This window comes from Cyanistes caeruleus, chromosome 2 (assembly GCF_971803275.1).
Source record: "Cyanistes caeruleus chromosome 2, bCyaCae1.hap1.1, whole genome shotgun sequence".
NCBI lineage: Eukaryota > Metazoa > Chordata > Aves > Passeriformes > Paridae > Cyanistes > Cyanistes caeruleus.
In genome coordinates this window covers 61,858,412-61,879,171 of record NC_141702.1, presented here as the reverse complement: position 1 = coordinate 61,879,171, position 20,760 = coordinate 61,858,412, and the positions used below count along the sequence as shown (strand labels likewise).

The following is a 20,760-nucleotide window of genomic DNA, read 5'->3' as shown; positions in this document are numbered from 1 at the left end:
GGGGCTGCCTCACACAGGCAGCTCCAGTCCTGCCCGGAGCCCGATGTTCCCGGCAGGGAGCCATGCAGCTGCATTCTCCCAGCACGGAGGCTGGAGCTGTAGGCTCATCACAGCAGGGCACAAACAGCCCCACACCATCATCTCCGCAGGCAGCTTGCAGGGGGCTGCACTGGGAAGCGCAGGCAGAGCGCTCACGGAATTATTTGTCCCCCAGTCCCAGTTGCTGTACTTGCTATGTTGATTCTGAAAATTGCTCATGCCTGGGAAAATTTTGTCAGACGTGTCTGCCATTCCTCCTCCACGCCCTTTCCAAAGCATGAAAAGTCATCATTGATGCCTAGGCCTTGTATGAGGGTATGGTTTTTTTCAAAGCAGTGTATACACATTAGCTCATTAAGAAAATACAATTAAGATTGTAAGTACCTGAAACCTCTTCAGCATTGCTCCATTGTAACCCAAAAATATCACATGTAATTTCAGTGATACTTGCTCACCGATTATAAAAAAAAAAATGCCCCAAGGCTGAGAAGGTGGATGGCAAATTGCAGCTGCAAATTAATTAAAATAATCAAACAAGTCAGAGGTAACTCCCACAGTAAGAGGGTTGCTTACAAAGGCAATGTTAATAGAGCATTTACCATCAGGGGTTGCCTGGTTCCCTTTTAATAAAATATCTATGATTACCTGATTAGCTGATCATTGTGCAGAGCATTTTGTTCTCAATGCAGCCATGAAGCCCAGGAGGAGAGAGGCTTTTATCAGATGGAGCTTGTTTATTTAAAATGTATAATTGAGTTCTCCTTTTTTTATGGAAGCATGATCCAACAGGCTGCTCATCTCCAACTACATATACTGTTTCTCCTCTCTCCAGTCTGAGATGAGCCAGTTTTCTGGCATATGCTTATCTTGGCAAGGTTACCACAGTGATCTGGAATAAAGGCAGAACATTGCAGTGGGTATGAGAAGCTAACCTTTAATGTTTTGAAGTGGTCACCATCCATTATGGTATTACACTAATCATATGCCATCATGCTAGAATTATGACAACATGCCACCTGTGGCTCTGCCCCCACACAGTATTACCAAAGAAATAAACTGGTTTGGTTTGATAGTGAGATGTGAGAAAGCCAATATATGGTTCACATTTTTCACTACCACTCACATTTTTAAGGGTGCTTCTTGTGCAGAATGCTGGATCACCAATAAACTTGGAAAATTCAAAGAACACATGAAAACTAGACACCTCATGCATGTAACTGTATATTTATTTCTTTTTAAAGAACACTCCTTAGATGTATTTTCAATATACAAACTTGTTTTCACAGATTTATAATCCACTAAATAGCACAAAATATAATCCAGGTCGTTGGTTTCTTTCATCTGTGCGTATGCATGCGTGTGTTTGAGTGTGTGTGTGTGTGCGTGCGTGCATGCACGCATGCTGCTGGTGGTAGTGGTAACCCACCACACGTGTTCAAACACAAGCCCGGGCTCCTCCTCCCTTCCCTCTGGAGCAAACCTTGCCCAGGTGGAGGTCCTACACTGGAAGACTGTGACTTTCTTGCCCATGAACCCATTTCAGAAGGGGCAGGGGTGGCGGTGCTCTCTGCCTCGCCGGCAGGGCCACACACCTCCGTCCACAGGACAGGACGGAACGGGACAGAACGGGAGCTGCCAAGAAGCTGGCAGGGGTATTGCAGTAGGGAGTGGCCAGCTGTGGAGTTCAAGTGCAAGGAAACACCTTTTTCTCCTCTCCAAACCCCTCTCTGATACTCCAGGGCACTTCTTCGTGACACCTATGCCCCTTGGCCAGCCCTGAGGAGCAGGGGACTGCCAGGCTCGGCAGGGCGCCGTGTGTCCAGCCAGCAGGCCAGCTCCTCGCCCAGCCCCAGGCGGCCGTAGGGGCCTCGCCACCCTGCTGCTGGAGGCCAGGAGTGGGTCAGCACGCTGCTGGACTCTGCCCTCCGGCAGTCAGCAGCGCCCCGGTCCCGCTCCTGGCAGCACCAGCATAGCAAACCTTGCCGGTCCCGGTGAGCTACACAGATGGCACCAGTGATGCACATATTTACACGGGGTGGAATGTTTTCCCATAGCTTTTTAAGGAGTATATAGATCAACATGTTCACATAAGACCAAATACTTTTAATATATTTATAACTGTTTTATAAAGCTTTGAAAAAACTCACAATAGCACATTGTTTTACTTTAATGCTTTACGGTACTATCAGTTTAAAATCACAATCAGCACTTAAGTTATAGTCAATCCGGCAAACAAGAGACAAAAAAAATTACAAGAGTTAAGAACTGACTGATACATCTTTTATCTTTTTTTTTATAACTAATGCATAAGTGCAGAATAAGATAAGATACTCTAGTTTAAATATCTTGTTTTACAATATACATTTTGTTCTAATTACGCAACAGTAAATCCCATGCTTCACATAGAAAAGCAATCCACAACATTAAGAAAAAAATTTACAATTTATGAAACAAAGTAAATAAATATTAGTATTACAGAATCAGAGCTGTACATAAAAGCTGTTCAGTTTTAATCATATAAAAATATGTTTTAGTGCAACCTCACATATATTGATGCTGTTCTGTTTTACATCATTTAGATCCAAGTGTCCAAAAAAGGAAAGAAATTACATTTATTACAAAGCAGATACACAAATTCTAAAATATGTACAAATTACTGCTAAAAAAATGCTTATAAGAATATAAGCAAAGTAAAGAAAAGGCACAAACATCTGTACAATTTAAAAGTACCAGACCCAATAAGAATTTCAAATTTAGTTTTGGTCAGGTTCATGATGACTTGTTACTTTATCTAATTCTTTTGATATAACAAAAGTATATATAATAGCAAACTACTGTAACTTAGAACAGGCATGCTGTAAAGTTGAATACTTTTTCTATCTCTAGAAAAAAAAGAAAAGTGGGGTAAATGTATGGGTGAAAGTCTCCATGCATCTCAGATCAATGCGGCTTGCTCTTCTCAGATGACGGATCTTTCCTTTCCTGTGTGCTTGATGGGGGGTCGCTCCTGCTGTGAAAGCCCAGCTGCTGGACCTCCACAAAGCTCTTGCTGTAAAATGTGGGATGGGCTAGCGCAGTCTGTGATGTACCAAAACTGTCCTGTTCACCACCGTGCAAGTCAGGATGGGTGGCTGAGGCACAGGGCTGGCCCGGCTCAGATCCACTAAAGTGTTTAATGCTAAAATGTGCACTTTCTAAGGGTTTCTGGTGAGGCTCAGAAGGCCTCTGCAGCTGCTCCGCCCCGTGCAGAACGGCTTCTTCTGTGGCGATCCGCAGAGAGGCTATGGCTTTTGTACAAGTCTGTATGTTCTCCTCCTGCTCCCTCTCGGTAGCCACGACACTGTCCTCGGATGTGCTCTGCGCCAGCAACAGCAGCGGCGAGGAGGGGGCGCTGGGGGGAGCAGCGGGGTGCAAGCTGTGCGGAGAGGTACGTTTCTCATGGTGCTTAGAAATACTATACGATTCTTTTGTAAGGGTTTCCGCAGTTCCTCTTTGCTTCTCCTCAGAGACCTCCCTCTGCAGGGCCAGAGTGGACGGAGAATGTAAACCTGAAAGGGCCACGGGGACTGAATGGACCATCTGGATACCCCCAATTGGCATCATGGGGATAGGTGCTCGGATCTGCTGCTGGGAGTGTAGTGGAAGATGACTGAAGACGTAGTCGCTCGGACCTTCGGGGAACAGGCTAGACCTGCGGTGCTCCATGCCTCCTTTTTCTCCATATATGTTGAAGTAAGGTGCCTGAGACAACCCCCTCCTCTGTAACCAGAAGAAAAAACAAAGAGATGTCAGCAATGCTACTAGCAGAATTCTTGTCTGGCTGCCAAACCACCTATCTCCTGTCCTGTCTAACACAACCTTCCATTCACGAAGCACCTTTCATCCAGATGGATCCCAAAGCACTTGGAAAACTCCACTAATTGCATATCCAAACAACAGAGGAGGTTTTGCTTAGCTCAGCCCTACAGGGCTCATGCCTCTGAGGTGAAAGGCAGTGGCCAGTGAAGGGAGTTCAGCAACACAATGCAGCAATTTAGGTCAGGAAGTGGAGGGTATTATATTCAACTGAAACTTTGAACAGAATTTGGGGTAGATAGGTTTTCATTCCCCAGGAGAATTTGGCCACGAGATCCATCTTACCCTCTCCTTTGGAAAACCATGCTGGTATTTAAACTTTGTTGCAGAGAAGTCCATGTCTGAACATCCTCTGCTCACCACCCCTGCTTGGCATAACAAGGAATATTTGACAGCATGTATGTATTTACTGCCTTCTGAAAAATCTGCTCTTGAGCCCCACAGAAGGCACTTGCTCCTGGGAACTTTACCCAATCCTTGGTGAAAGCAAGTGGGTATTTCCATGCAAGTTCAAGTGTCTCTGTGCAATGAAGACACAAATTTTTCTAGTCATTGAGACAATGGGGCACCCCGCTGGCTTATCTGCAGTGTAAACAATAAATAATACCAAAAGCACAGGCATCAGCTGTGAGCAAAAGTGATGATTCTGTCCCAGAGGGACTCAACAACTCATAATAGGATTGAGAAGAATGGGGGATTTTGTAACGGCTAATAAAAGCCAATCTCGCAGTATTGACATTTTCACTGCCTTCCCATTAGTTCCTGCCTTGGAAGAATAAATAGCTCCATCTCCACTCAGTATTAAATATGCCCTGGGCTTTTGGGTTCCTTTTTTTTTTTCATTCTTAAGTTTTAAAATTTGTTTGCTATCTGATGATTAAGTATCATTTATTGCTGACCAGAGGAGTAATGATGACAGAAGTGCAGGATGACATTTTCATAATTATATGTGGGATTTGGCCACACAACTCTCAGGGACTCTCATATGAAATTAAATGAATGAAAACTCTCATCTCTGCTCTGTAAATTGACCAAGCATGGATCAATTGCCCCAGAGCTGTAATGGTACCACAGCCTTGGTGTGGCAGCCTGAGGACTGTGCTGCTAAATGCCAATGCGTTGAAGTGGCAGCAGTTCACTGCTGGGAAATCCTAGCTCTCAAGGCATTAAGCAACCTCTTGATCCCATCCCAGGGAGCTGGTTTAGGGGGCAATTAAAGATTCAGTTTCTGTGCTACCCAAGGGCTCAATCTCACTGTGCTCAGATGCTTTGTCCTGTTTAATATAAATCAATGTTAAGACAGGAAAGGGTGACCCATAATCGTCAGAGTCGAACTTCAGAGATATTATTGAGAGACTAATCTATGCTGGGAATTTTCCTATTCAGAAAGTGAGACACTTGAGTCTCATAAAACAGAAACTGTCACAAGAAAGCCCAGTGACAACACATTATATTGCTGAATGGGGAAAACTATATAAAATAAACTGCAGTTGCCAAGCCACAAGACAGTTCACCTACTCTGTCAGTCCTTCCTATTGCTAACTTCACCTCTGCACAGCTGCTTGCCCCCTGGTTTTTTTCCATCTTTGGTCTGTCAACCAGTTTCTCAGTCATATTGTCCTTTTGGATGTTTCCTACACCATGACATTTATTACTATTACATCTGATGTGAACGAGGGCTAAGGAAATTGAGGAAAAAAAAAAGAGTAAAACTCATCAAAGAATAAACTTAGTCACACACAAATTTCTAATTGAGAAAGACATTGGCTTCATGTTTTACCCTTCCAAAGCTTCAAAAGGGAATAGAGCAAGAGTCTGTCCTTGTTGGAGAGAGGTGGCTAACATGACACAAACTGCTGTGTGCTTTAAGATGAGCAGCATCATCCAAGACATGTCTCCTATGCATGATTTTAACATAGTGACAGTGTGTGCATGTCACTGGATAACTTCCAAGCCTGGCTGGGCACATACTGGATTATTTTTCTCTAGCTATGGCAGGTAAGTTTGGAAACGGAAAACATAAATGGCTACAATCACTAGTAACTGTTCCTACCTCTTACCCTGCTTTTATTTCCTTTACCAATATCTAGCATTTTCATTCCTACAAGCAGACACACATATTCACAGGAAAGACTGTCTTTTTTCAACCAGCATCCTAAAAATCCAAAGACTTCCTTCAGCTGACAGGGCAAGTATTAGATCACAGAGCACAGTGCAGGAAGTCACAGTATCTTTTTGCACTGCAGTCAGAATGGGTTGCTGCCAGTGCTGTGAACTGAGTTCTTCTCTTTGTCAGGCGACGGGAATCCAGTTAGTTTCCTATTAATCTTCATTTGTTACAGTTTAGCATATTTCCCTTCAATTCCAGGTGACATATAATTTCCCAAGCAGCAGTATTCTGTAGCAGCTTTTCACTAAATGCTGTGACCTGGTCACAAAGATAGACTGCCACATCACACCCCTGAGCAAAGCCATATCCAGCTTCACAAGTCCCCCAGAATGCCTCAGGGATGAGATAGGGTTTACCCTGTATCTGGTACATCACCCAAATCAGGCTGTGGGAGATTAAGAGGAAGATCACATTTCAAAGCCAAGCACCCTTCACACATCCTCTGGTCAGCCTCAGACCACAGCTTGCAAAGACACGTTGGGTAGAAAATAGTCTCTTTGATTTGCACATCATAAAGTACTTGAGATTTTTTTAAGTTAAAAACCAGAAAACACTGAACTCTGGAGTGAAAGTCAGTAGCAGAGCATACTGCCAATGTGCCTCCTGAAAGATATGATGCATAATAAAGTGATTATAACTCCATGTGGCCTTCACTTCCAGGATCAGCTCAATTTGCAGCCCGACAGAGAATACACCACAGTAGCCCAGATGCACCAGTGAACATATTTACAGTTTACCTGGAATTCATAAGTTTCTGGCTCTCTGTACAAGAAGTACAATGCAAGAATGCATTTCACTCAAGATGATAAAATAGTGACTGTTTGGGGAGAGATTTAATATTTATGTTTGGGATGATATCCCAAGTCCTATCAACTTTCAAGTGGTCATATAGGTGCCTAATTCCCGTCAGCCCTTCTGAATGTATCAAGACTTCAAAATGAACGAGATGAGCAACAAGATGGCAACACAAGCAAAATCCACTACTGCCTAGAAGCTGAAATAGTTGTGAGAGACAAGTCTGTACCACTCACAGCAAGGCAACTTCTCGATCTTGTTGTGTCTATCCTGGGACTGGAAGAAGAGGCAAAAGTTCTGGTCTGTGCTAGGAAGTAGCAGGGTGTACTAAGGGCTGGGACAAGCAGGAATGGAGTGAAAACTGTTTGTGCTGGACCCCACATTCACAATGCATGTGTTGTGGGTTTGGAAGGGAAGGTTGGTTCAGATCAACCCTATGTGGCCTCTTTGCAGTCACTTGAACGGTCACTCACAGTTCAAGGGCACCTGCTGCCCTCCTGGTGCACATTTTCAGTTTAATTCCATCTGACAACAATCCAGGTCACTTACACCAAGACTGATCTGAAAATATGAGTCAATGCACAAAAAATGTGACAGCAGACACATATGCCTGATCCAAACTAAAATGCTAGAAGAGATTCACTCAGTGTGAAAAAATGAAGCCTTCCTATTCCTTCTCTTTTTCTTGGTACTGGCAGAAGGTGACTGGGAAGAAGAATCTGAGCCCTTTGATAATGGCATCAGTCTTCTCAGTAAGGGAAGAAACCTCTGGCATTGACAGAAGAGAAGATCCCAACTGTATTTAGAGAGCAGAAGATATCTGGCATTAATTTTAAAGACACCAATTTAACTTGTCAAAGCCAAGTGTGACCCAGTATACACTAGAGAATTAGCCTACTTTAGAGAGAGTACTCTGTTGCAAGAGTGTATCCTGTTATTGAATGCCACAGGAAAAAAAAGTGTGTATTTTCTTTCATTTTTATACAATCTAAAAAAAGAATTTACTTTCACCATGCTCTTTTCCACTTCCTCAGCAAATAATTTTAATTGCTTTCTATGTGGTGCTTTCAATGCCAGAGCACTTTACTAGCCTTTTGTACAAGACCACCAAAGTGCATGGAGCAGGAAGCAAGATGAAGGGCAACAAGACCAGCACTGGCCAAAGAGGTTAGAGCAAATACAAACATTTTACTTGAGAAGAAAGAAAACTGGCCTCTTCTGGGAACTGCAAGCACTAGATGCACAAAACTGCCCTTTTTCCTTCAAGGACTGGGAACCCAATGCAGCTCTTGAAGTATTTTAGGGATTGTAAACTGGCATATGCATTATCAATGCAGCTGCTAATGATGTTTTGGTCTGCTGGATTTCACTAGTCTAAAAAGTGAAAAACAACTTTTATTCCTTTTTCCTCTCTGACAGCTTTCATTTATAGCAAGCTCAGGTGTTACTTGTCTTCCCACATGCTGAGTATAATAACTTGTGTTTCACTTAAGCTTGTCTAATGTTTGGCTAAAGTACAGTTTCCAGAAAGGCATCAAGAGACGAGGAATCCATCTTTTCTTCCCTGCAGTCATTTGTTGCAAATGGCAATCATCCTCATTTGTCATTTTTTTTTTCATTTAAGTTTGCCTGGGCTCCAGTGATGCCTCCTGTATTCAGGTTGTAGTGACTCTACTGAGGTCTGGCCTTCTCTCTCAAAACACTCAACATGCCATCAAGTTACTGCTGCTTTCCGTAAGACAGATGATCTTTTACATTGTATTTTTCACTGCCACATGCCTGACTCTACCTCAAAAACAAGGTAAGCTTTACAAGTCCATCTGGCATGGTGGACTTTTCAAAAGAAGGAATGAGAAGTGCTAAGAGAGTCCTTACAATGTGTTAAATGCCTTGCTGGAAGGTGTGCATAACACGTAAGAAAAATATTACAGCAAGAACTGTCAGATGGCCAAGGATGACTGTTAACATGCTTTTGCTAGCATCATCACACATCCCAAATCTTTACTACAGGATGCCAGCATGTCTCATGTGGGACATGAGGGACTGGGGCACCCTGCACAATGTCAGCTGTAGAATCGATCCCACTCATTTGATACTAAGACATCATGACTGATTAAACTGGTGACTCTTCACCTACTTGTGCTTCCTCATGTAGTCAGTAGAACTGCTGGTGGGATTTGTATCCTCTCTCAGCTGTGCAGTGATCACTCCTGTGAGAGTGCAGCAGGGTTTCAGTATGCCCTTTCTCAAGGGCTGTTTAATCTGTCACCCCTCTCCAGTGCTCTCCTGAACAACTTACTAGGTCATGGGGCCATGTCTAAGATGTGGGAGAAGTGCCTGTGTTGCTCTCTCCTATAAATATGGCCCCTCAAGTTGCAGCTTTCCCTTATACCCCTGAAATACTGAGAAATCACTTTTGGATCTGCCAGGCTGGCAGCATCTCAGCTCTTTTTGGTCCACCCCTACCCCAAACATCTTTGCCCAGGTGCATCCCTCACTCCATTCCTGGCAGCAGATAATAAATACATCATCCTGACTCTACAGAGAAAATCACACCAGGGCTGATAAATACTGACTGTATGAGCTCCGGGTTCAGTTCTTCTCCACAGAGGAAGAGCACAAAGAATACATGGAGAGCCAAGAAGACTGGGAATGGGGGAGCAGGGAGAAGAGGTCAGCCAGGAGAAGAGCAGGGAGCAAGGAGTTCTGAGATCATCTGAGACTGTCACAGCTTGCCCAGGTTGAACCTGCATACAGGCAGGCAATGAGAGGGCAGCCACAACAGCAACATGGTGAGGGAAGCATAGTAAATAAGTAAATAAATTCACACATAGCCAGGCCATCTTATCTCAGAAGATGCAATCTGTTTGTGGAGGGAATGCTTTGTGAATGCTAGGGTTGGTCAAAAGTTACCAAAAGGGAAGAGCACAGACAGCAGCTGTGCAAGTTTTGCATATTTCCACACAGACAGTTGCAGCACTTTCTGCAGGGCAGACAGCTTCCTGCTCCTCTCACACAATTATAGCATCTAAATTCCAGCCACAGATCCTGATTTCAGTGTGCACTCTGCTTTTCTAAGAGGTTTCATTATCTTAGCATTTTTATTCCATTAAACAATACTCAGTGATGGGCACCATACCACAAGAACAGGGCTTTAAGCCTTGAACTTGGCTTGATCTCGCCTGAGAGTCCAGGAAATACAAGATTTTTACAGAGCAGAAGCAAGCCTCCCAAACCATGTAAGCCTTCTGGACTGTTTAAAAATTATACATATACATACATACATACATACATACATATATATATATACGTATATATCTATTATATAATATATAATATATAATATATAATATATAATATATAATATATAATATATACGTAATATAATGAATATGAAGGCAGAAAATGCAAACCAGCCTAATTTCATTGAAGTTGATGGAGCTACTCAGAATTCTGCCAAGTGAACACTTCTCCCTTAGGGTGACTCAAGTGCATCTAAATGAATCAGCATCCTGACTTTGTCCCTGTCTATTCCAAATTTCTTGCATTTGTTCTAGGACTTCCCACCAAGGTTCGAAGTTTATAACTTCTACAAAGCTGCTGAGATTTCTGAAATGCACAAATTCAGTAAGAGCACGGTTTTTGACAAGAGGAATGAAAATGTTCTTTCATACTTACTGAATGTCCCACTGGAATAGATTCAGACTGCAAATATTGACCCATGGACAATGCTGGATTATGGTACAAGCCCCTCCGGGGAGACGCCGCTCTGACGGAGGCCATGTATCTCCTCTCTCGCCTGGGAGACAAATCTCTTCGAACAGACACATCTTTCCCTGGTGACATTGGTCTCCTTGGCGATAGGTGACGTCTTGGTGACACGTCCCGTCTTGGTGATAACTCTCTCCTCAGCACAGCCTCCTTCCGCGGGGAAAGGTGCCTCATGGGTGAAATATCTCTTCGGGGTGACAGATGCCTTCTGGGTGACAAATCCCCTTTTGGCATTAAATATCTCTTTGGTGAGTTATCTCTGTAGGGTGAAGAATCGTAGCCAGGTGACGATTGTCGACTGGAAGGTGAGAGGTCCCTTGGAGAAGAACTGGGATCTAAGGAAAGCGTGCAATCCTCATCCATGCAGCTGGGTATGTCCAATCTGTCTTTATCGGGCTCCGAATCCGTACTCTTACTCTGGAAAAACCTCTGATATTCTGTCATTTGTGTGTCTTCACAGGAGTCGCTTGGTGTTATAAGCTGAGTAACCTGAATGCTAGGTAAGGTGACCAAGTAACTGATGAGGGAAGAGTGTCCCACGGAAAGGGAGCCCTCGGGGGAAGCCCCCTGCGATGCCCCAGCCGAGTTCACTGACAGGGAGGAGAACCGAGGGGGCTGCGGGCTGGTGCTTCTTGATCTGGTTTTTGGTGTCGAGTCTCCCTGAGTATCATCAAAATCATCCTCATCTTCATCATCATCATCATTGTCATCGCCATCCTCGCCATCCGATTCCTCCGCGTCAGAAAACTGGTGCTCTGCCGACAGCCCTGCCAGGTTGCTGCTCTTCTCTGCCTCCTGCTGCATGTCCTCCATATTTTCTGAAACAGCCACAGCAAGTCCAAATGATTGGCACATATCCCACCTCTCACACCACAGCCATTCCCCACCCAGCACACTCATTGACATTGCTGGATGTTCTTCATCTGGGATGGCTGCATAAAGCCATTCCTCATCGATTAAATCCACACGTTTTTCAAAATAATACCTTAAAACTCTATTATAAAGTTCTGAAAGGAAGTACAAAAGCAACTTCATCCTACACTACCTTGCAACATCACTAAATGTTGCCATCTCTCACATTTTAAGTGGAAAGATTGGGAACCTCGTATGAGACAGATGACAATAGGCCATCCTTTTATTTCTAGTGCCTCTTCATGTAAAAAAGTATAACCCAGACAACTAGGCAGGATATTTTTCTTTTTTACTTCCTGTTTATTAAAAAGTTAACTCTCAATTAAAAAACGCCTCAAATACTTGTAATATATTTTCCCATGCCCATCACTGTGCTGAAGTGCAATGAGTCATTTGCAGATTTCATACTTTCCATACTTGAGTTGGAATGAGGCCATTCCAACTAAATTAAATCATTTTGACATACCTGCTTCTTCAGTTTCAGCATCATCCACAGATGTCATTGATACTCCAAGCTCCAAGCATTTTTTCATGTGTGCTTTAGACTTCATATGTTTTGTCAGATTTCCTATGGATCAGAGATTAATGTAATTAATGAACAACAACAAAGATCACTTTTCAAGTAAGGTTTTGGTACATCTTAATTCCACTATGCTGCAGACAATGGGTTTTAGCTTTAAAAAACCTCAACAGATAGGGCAGATTCATCTAGACCACTGGTCTCAGAGCCTGTTTTAATGAGACTGTGTTTTTATATCTTAAGAGAATAAAAAATTCAAATAAACTCAGGGCCTGAGAGGTACATAGGCATCTCTCCAATTTTCCACATGGTATTTAGTCACTCCTAAAAATCTCACTTTTGGATGTTATCTGTTCCTGGACTCACTGTTCATGATACGTACAGACTGCTTAGACATCAAAGTAAGTCCACAGCAGAGCAGCCACTCAGGGCTCATGCTCCTGTATACACAGTAGCACCCTCAAGGTAAGGGCTCTCCCATTTACTTGGCACATGGTTTCCAAATGCTCCATGTATTTGAAGCATTTGGAAGCAAAAGTATCCCACAAAAATTCAAAAGAACAGTTATGGGAGACTTCTCAAGTTTACCATCTAGTTGCAGTCTCTGAACTGAGAGGAGCTGTGTTCACAGCATCCACCTGGGATGTGGGAAATTCAGGTTCAGCTCCCAGATTTAGAGTACAGATCTGAACCAGACACAGCAGAGATTTGAAAGCAAATCTCACATTCCCCTGGGGGAGCAATCTAATACTAGACTATTGACTTTCTGGAGTGCCTGTCTTGGTCTGTTTTTTCACAGATAAAAAAACTGGGTCGAGATTGGCCCCAAGAGACATTTCATGACAAAAAATCTTGAGTACAAAGCACAAGCTGGAGAATATTGCTCTAATCCATTTGCCACTTCAGTCTCATTCTAACACCCAAAAGGGAAAGCATGGCACAAGCAAACCTAACCCACTACCAAGACAGGGTGCTTCTTAGCTCAAGGAAAGCCCTCTGGAAATGCATTTATGCTGCTTCCAGGACCCCAACCAGCATCTCCAGACACCATCTTGGGGCAGGAACACTTAACCCCCTCTGCTGGATAGTGCAGGTGTGCTTAGAAACTCACAAGCCAGGCTCTTTTCAGACTTTCAGTTCCAGCTAGTTCAAATAATTTCCTTCTCTGTAGGAGTTTCTTGTGCCTGTGCACCATATGAAAAGGCTAACTTGGCCATTGACGCTTCTGGATGGTTAAATGCTCAGAAAAACTGAAAACCTAAGTACCTCTGAAAGTTTGTCACCTACTGCTCTCAGCAAAATAGAAACCACAGTTATTAGGCTGACAACTGCTTATAATCAGTAATACACTGGTTAAACACTTCTTATACTTGGAAGGCTAATCTAGTCTCTTGCTACTAATGCCCTTCTTGTGCAATAGGAAACCACCTGCCCCATGTTTCTTTTTCTTTGTCAGAAATGCCAGCTTTAGCAAGCAATTTCTATTTTTTTTTTTTTTTTTCCATGCCACCTCTTCTTCCTGGAATGTCCTCTCTGAACACAGCTGTAAAACCACAGTACGGTCATGTACTTCAAGGCCCTCCTCAAGACCCATTCCTCCAGATATGTCAAATGTAAGCAATGATATGAGAACAGCTCATGATGGTCTACTGGGACTACAAACAAGCAGCTCCTTGTCTTTGTCTCTACATGCCCATGAAAGTTCTCATCTTAAATTAGGTTGATGGGTCTACTACCATTCCTTTGGCACAGGAAGAAGTGCTGGAGTCATGGAAACTATTACAATTCTCAATCCTCAAAACAGCCATGAAGCTGCACTGGGATCTTGGGAGAAATCTCCTTCAGCTTCCTTTCTCTCCCTTTGAGTTAAGTTTCACTGCACTGGGACCAGAATCCATTTCTTTTGTCTGCCAAAGGGAAGGTAAAAAACTGAGAATGTAAGGCTTACTTAGGCTATGCTACAAAGAAATGATACCAAGGAAAGGATTTTTTCTCTCAAGGAGATGGTTGCATCACAAATCTGAATTCCAAAGAATATCATTATCTGTGGCCTCAGGGTGACAAATGGAAGCTTTTTTCTGTGCTGATAAATACATGTGAACAGAAGCTATCAGATCTCTATTCATAATTAATGCCACAGTGGATGGAGCGGCCCATCTGGGAGACATACATTATTTATAAACTTGAAACTGACCCACTGTAAAGCCTGTGAAGGCATGTATTCCTCAGCAGCTGATGCTCTGCCTCTACATTATGTCATAAGAAGTGTGGTCTCCTGGTAGCATTTAAGTGTTGCTGCAATTAAAATTTGCACCATGTAACAATGTTGGCAGAGTATTAGTTTTTGGGTGGTTCTTATGCTACTACATTTTCTCTGCAGACAGAAGGACCAGCCAAGAGCCTATAGGTCCTATACAAGGAGTTTCAGAGCCTTACAAAATCCCTGGATCAATTAAACAGAGGAGAACAAACTCTGTAAGAGAGTCCTGTATATATAAACACAACAATTTTATTCTGAAGAAAATACTCTCCTTGATTGCAATGGGTGATTGGATCCCAGAGGACAAAATAGCTCCAGAAGTGGCAAGAGTTCAGCAAAAAGGGTCAAGTACCTTTAGTTTTGAAGGCAAAATTGCACAACTTGCATACATAAGGCCGGACATCAGTGTGAGTGCGGATATGTTTTTTGAGCATGCTTGGCTTTTTACAGCGAATGCCACATTCTTCACAAATGTACTTTCCTCGGCCACGACCTCTGACATATACATAGTCCTCATTTGATTTATACCTGTTGGAAGAGAGCAAATATTTAAGTCATACAGACTCTAGGTCTCATACATGTATAAACATTGCTTCTATGCATCTGATCCTCATCATCAAACTCACAGAAGTCCAAAGGAACAATTGAATTTTCAGTCTGGAACTCATAAAGTATTTGGCTTTCAGAGAATGTACTGGTCCCAGTGTATTTAAACAACATGAGACCAACAGTTTGCAGTATGAGAACAGCATAAACACCTTGTCAGGAAACCAATGAACAACCATTCCTATAGACACAACTCAAAATATAAGCCTGGAGGTTGGATTTATTTCAGCCCACTGTAGTCTCGTACAGCACAGACATTTACCACCACTGAAAACAGCGTTGTTTTCCAGCACGGTTCATTTAACTATTTTAGTGTATTTATCCCTTGGGATCAGATAAATTACATCCTGGAAATGCCCATTTCTTCCCATTAAGCATAAAGGGAACAAGGATGTATGCATTCACATTACAGATGCCTGACATTCCCAAAGATAAATCGCTCCCTAAAGAGACACCGAGTTGAGTTCACTCAGGTATGTGATGCTTTAGAAATAAAAAGGTATATCTCAAACATGGATAGTTTGAAGAAAGCTGTTACTGATTTTTTTCTTAGCAAACGCGTAAGATTTCTATGGTATTTTTGCTGATCACATAGTATGTAATTAGAAAATAAATATGAAAATCTATGTAAAGCTGTACACTGCCTTTATTATCATGCTGAATTGTTAATACTGAAATCTAAAAGAGTCTAGGGAATCTACTCAGGCTGCTCTGAGGTTTGAAGACTGCTGGGCATTCCTTTGGGGAAAGAATTTCATCCTCATTCATCCAAAGTAAAATCCAGAAAGTGAAAGAACTGAGAAATGATGTTTTTTTTCTGCCCTCTGTCCTCCGTTGCCCTCTTCCTAAGCAGCAAAAAGTACTTTCAGTCATTCTGTGGATGCACAGTCCACAAAATATCGCTGGTACCGACATTCAGTACTTTAAATAAAAAAGGGACTGGGTAAAAGATTCTGTTAATGTGATGATAACTCTACAAGAAAAAAGTGGCAAATTTTGGGTTACAGAGCTGGAAAATTTTTCAAGTGTGCTGTTCTTAGATGAACACTTTCCCATATGTTTAGCTATATCATGGGCAATATAAATTCTGAAGTTAGTATCTTAGAATAACATAAAACAGTGTCCTGTTCTCAAATCCATCTTCTTATCTTTTAAACACATTAGCTCCTCTTTCAAATGTGGATGCCTAAATTCAGGTTTTTTCATCTCATTTCCAGCAAAGCTGTACCTCTCCCATTTTCTTCACTGTCCCTGGCACCATGGGAAAAACTGGCATAGTCTAATGTAATTTAGTATTTAGCAATCTCTCTAGCAGGTTTTCTGTACGACATTTTTGGGATCTTGGTTGTCTGGCTGCCCCATTTCCCAGGTTTTCCTTCAAACACACATGCCAATGACTGTCAGTCATCTTTCTATCCACTGCTTCATCAACTACCTCCAAGCCTTCTCCCACAGACAAAAAAGAAAGGAGCCCATTATTATTTGAAATACTGCTATTTTATCTTCTCTTTATCTCTCCCTACAGTCTGATTTTTCTGGGATGGAGTCTACCATACCACCCCTGATTGATACTCGTAAGATAAATGCTGTGCTATTACGTGTGCTTTTCTGTTGCTCCATCTCTGCTCTTCTTCTGCTTGACCTCATTCCACTGGCTTCTGTCACCTGTCAAATCCCATTGGACACAAAGACAGTGATAAAACACGTGTCTCTTCATCATTCATATAGACGGTTTTCGGCCACAACTGACCTTGACTCTTTAAGAATGCTTCATCATAACAGTGACTGTGAGAGAAATGACACACACAAACTTGACATTTAAAGAAGGGCTGGTGCAAAAACTAAAGGACCAGAAGTCTGAGTCTATGGTGATTACCTTTTAGCCCTCAGGAATATTCAATCTTACTGCTAACCTGCACCTCTCTCAAAGCTTTGAGGAATTTTCCCCTTCCTACTTTGTAATATCCATGAAAGGACTTTGGCCACTGCTGCTCTGAATTTGACTAAGATGGGACCCTCGAGATAAAAAGCATTACCAAGTCTTAGAGTCCTGCAATTTCTATCCAAAATGTTATTTTACTTGTGTTTTTCAATTAGAGTCTATTACTGATAGATATAAAAGTACAAAGATAAGCAAACTGTGAATTCTTGCTGTCAGCTGATAATGTATTAAGGTAGATGTCAGATGAGCAGGCTTGCTTGTCCTGTCCCTTTTTCTTTGCACACCATTAGCAGCTAACTGTACTACAACAAGGGATGAACTTAAATTACTGCTTTTCTTTGAGAAATACTGCTTCAAATCCCATCAGTCACATCTGCAGTCACAGATGATGGAAATCAGATTTTGTGATTCAGACAATTTCACTTGAATCAAGCCACCTGCCAGTGGTAATAATGCAGTGGTTAAACTTCTTCCTTCCAAACTCCCTCTGCTACAATGCTTACAAAACGCTCTTGGTGGGGTTTCTGCAGTGAGGTGATGTGCTGTGACATCTGGTGGTACTGGCTGACAGTTGGACTTGATGATCTTAGAGGTCTTTTCCAACCATAATGCCATGATACTATGATCTAGTTTTTGCCTCAGTTCTAATTCTGATCCTTCAGCTTCTCACTCATCCCCAGCCTCAGCTATCTGCTTTTTGCCCAGCTGTCATATGAATGATCCACCCCACTGGCACAAGGCAGCTGTGCAGAGCTACATGTCCCTGCCAGGTGGACAGGCTTTCACCACAAACCGAAAACAGACAACCACAGATCTTTCTCAGCTAATTACCTTCTTCACACCTATGAATCAAAAGCAAACACAAAGCCTAAGGAAACCCATTCCCCATGAAAACATAAAATCAAAATGAAAATATCCTGCTGAAACAAGATATGACCATCCATGCTTGCCTGTCCAGAGCAGAAAATGTGACATGAAGACAACAGACATTTGCTATATAGTTCATTGCACCACATGCTGAGAGGAGATGAAGATGTGCTCAAAGAGGGGAGAACAAAATAGCTCAACTAACAGCCAAGAAGAAGAAAGCATAGAAACACACCCATGTCAAAAACTAGTTGTAAGAAGTCATAGACAATAACTTGAAGAGAAGGAAAAATTCAATAACCAGGACAGAAAGCAGTGCAAGACATGACAATAATGTCTAAGGTATATTACATCAATTTAAAAAATAGCCAAATGAATGTCTAGAATGGAAAGAACAAATCTATTCTTCCACAAACAATTCTTGTAAAATGTACCATAAAGTTATGATGTGTGAGTAGAGTGGACCTACTGACACTGCATCACCTGCTGGAGTTTTGCTCTTTATATTTTTCTATTGAGGAAGTCCCAGTCTATTGCACAGACTATTTGTTCTCCCCACTCCAGAAACTGATGTGCATATCAAGGTTTCTCATGTTTTGTTTTACTCAAAGCTTATCTAAACATAGTCAAGTATTACTAGGAGACATTTCTAGGTGAAGTGTGAATTATATGATTTTACTCATAGTTTCATGAACCTTATTGGTGTACAGAAAAACTTCAGGTAGTGGAAGTAACACACAACATTTCTTGAATAAGTATTAGTAGAAGTTTTTTGTAGAGTGATCTGCTGCAGCTCACACTCATCTGAATCCTCCTTTAAGTTGCTCTTCTTAACACACTTTTACTCTTCTGACCTCTCATCATGCAGCTTACATCAAGGCAGACTATATTCAGCTGGACTATATTCAGAAATGGTATACAGTGGGAAGCAGGCAAATTTAATACTTGAAAGTAGGTGTGAGTTGACGCAACAGCTCTTTAAATTTCTTGTAAACTTAGAATTTTACAACTTTCTTGTAAAATTTCTTGCTCACCACTGACTTTGGGTCAGTCTTGCAAAGTCAGTCTACTGGCTTAAGTACTAGGGCAAGGTACAACTACAGAGAAGAGTCAGGATAAGGGTGTCTGGGACAGCACACCTATAAAAATCTCCAAAATAACTTTTTCAGTCTTTCAGGCAAGATGTAGGCTATCTTCCTTCAGTGTTGCAGACTACAGAGAAATGGCAAAGGTAATTTAATGGAGATTACTCAGTCTTAGACAAAAACACAACATCAATGAAGGACAACTGAGATTTTAAAGGGTACAGACTGACAGGAGAAGGAAATGGATGTATGAATTTCTCACATCTCCCTCCTGACCTATTTAGTTACCCTAATAAAACAGTGCTGTGGGACCATCTGAGTTTGGTAAGACTGAAAAACACATCTTGTTTGGCCACCTGACTATGCACTACTAAAAACTAGCAAACTAATTTCATTGTGTCAGAATTATGTAAAAGAAACTAAACTATCTTCCATTTTAGAATATACTGCAGAGACAAACAAGTGTCTATTTCATTTTCTTTCTTAAGTTTCTTAAGCCTCATGACAATGTGAATTGCCTTTCCCCTTTATGTTATTTGTTTCTGTTACCACTTGAGTGATACATTGCCACAGTAAAATTAAACATTATTTCATCAGCCATACATGACAGATCTATGGATTAGTCTTAGATGCCATAGATTTCACTGGCATTATACATTTTATCTCCAAAATCCAACCTCAGTAAATAATACAAAATTACAAGAATAAGACTAAGCATGCCTGGTCAACCTGAAACTGAGTGGAAGTATACTGTGCCTAAAAATGGGAATATATCTTCATGGAAGTCATTAAATACAAAGAAACAGCATAGAAAATATCAAAATGTTACCAGTTCATCCACTTCCTTATGACTTAAGGAATTAAAGTAACAATTTTGGGGGACTGCTCTCACACAGATGGAAAACAATTGTCTTACTAGCTAAGTAGAGCCCAAAGTGAGTACCCAGGTACCCTGCAGTGCATTTTGAGACTGACAAATACACAAAGAAGAAGAGACTTGGGAGCTACAAGACATGACAAGCATACAGGAGACTGTTCACATTCTAATTAATTCATATTCATTTTCAAATGTCTTTAAAATTACAGTCTGAGCTTGAAATTTCCAGTTATATTTTCTTACCCTCCTTCAAAGATTTTAATTCGTATCGGCTCAGTTTGTTTGGATGTAATGTCTTTATCTCCATGAATGTCTCCTTTTACTCTTTCTTTTATAATATTCCCCACTACTTTCTTTTCAAGCTTGCTGCCAAACAAGAAGAATGGCTCGTGTTTCATCTGCAGAACAAAGTCAAGGAAGGGTGTTACTTCTGGAGCATACAATACACACACACTTCATTTCAAATACTTTTAACATACCAGGTCAAAGCCAAACTCTCACTTTGGTCCAACTCTATACGATTAATTAATCTGTCCCATTTAATCTGACAGCGAATAAGAGAGGAGGCAACATGGACAAATTTTTACGAGAGTCTTGACAGAAATGACAATACTGCATCTTTCCTCAGAGAAAAAAAATCATGAAAAATAGATATGGAAAAGCCTCAGAAGGTAATTCATTGCCATTACAGAATTTTCCCTGGCACCATTAGCAAATGCTTAATCTGTGAGGAAGAATCAATATGTAAAAGACATTAAATGGATCTGAAGATCCTTACTCAATTTTATCTTAATCTTTTCTTACAAACACACTTGGATGTTTGTGTCTGACACTGTTTAAATTGGGAAAAACAAAGGGCAAAATAAAAGGAGATAAGGTATCAGGCTCTGGCACACATGAAGGGAGGGTTTAAAAGCCTCACTTTTTACATCTGATTTTGAAAATGGAGGCAGAGACAGAGACAGCAGAAGTAGCAGAGCTTGCAGAAGGATAAACTGAGGCTCAAAAGTTGTCTTGGGAAGATATCACCAGCTGATTTCCCAATGGTGAAACTTTTTAAA

General features: G+C 41.6%; 1 protein-coding gene across 9 annotated transcripts in view; it reads right to left on the bottom strand.

The window, feature by feature from the left end:
- Nucleotides 1–1,247: 1,247 nt before the first annotated feature.
- HIVEP2 (HIVEP zinc finger 2) overlaps nt 1,248–20,760 on the bottom strand; it is a 137,874-nt gene continuing 118,361 nt past the window's right edge. For all 9 annotated transcript variants that reach the window (XM_086877343.1, XM_086877347.1, XM_086877346.1 and 6 more), the window contains 5 exons: nt 19,943–20,097; nt 14,675–14,850; nt 12,009–12,110; nt 10,538–11,448; nt 1,248–3,798 (listed from right to left, as the gene is read on the bottom strand). In XM_086877343.1, the coding sequence (XP_086733469.1) occupies nt 2,980–3,798; nt 10,538–11,448; nt 12,009–12,110; nt 14,675–14,850; nt 19,943–20,097 (2,163 nt within the window). In that variant the 3' untranslated portion in view covers nt 1,248–2,979. The remainder of the gene's footprint in view (nt 3,799–10,537; nt 11,449–12,008; nt 12,111–14,674; nt 14,851–19,942; nt 20,098–20,760) is intronic.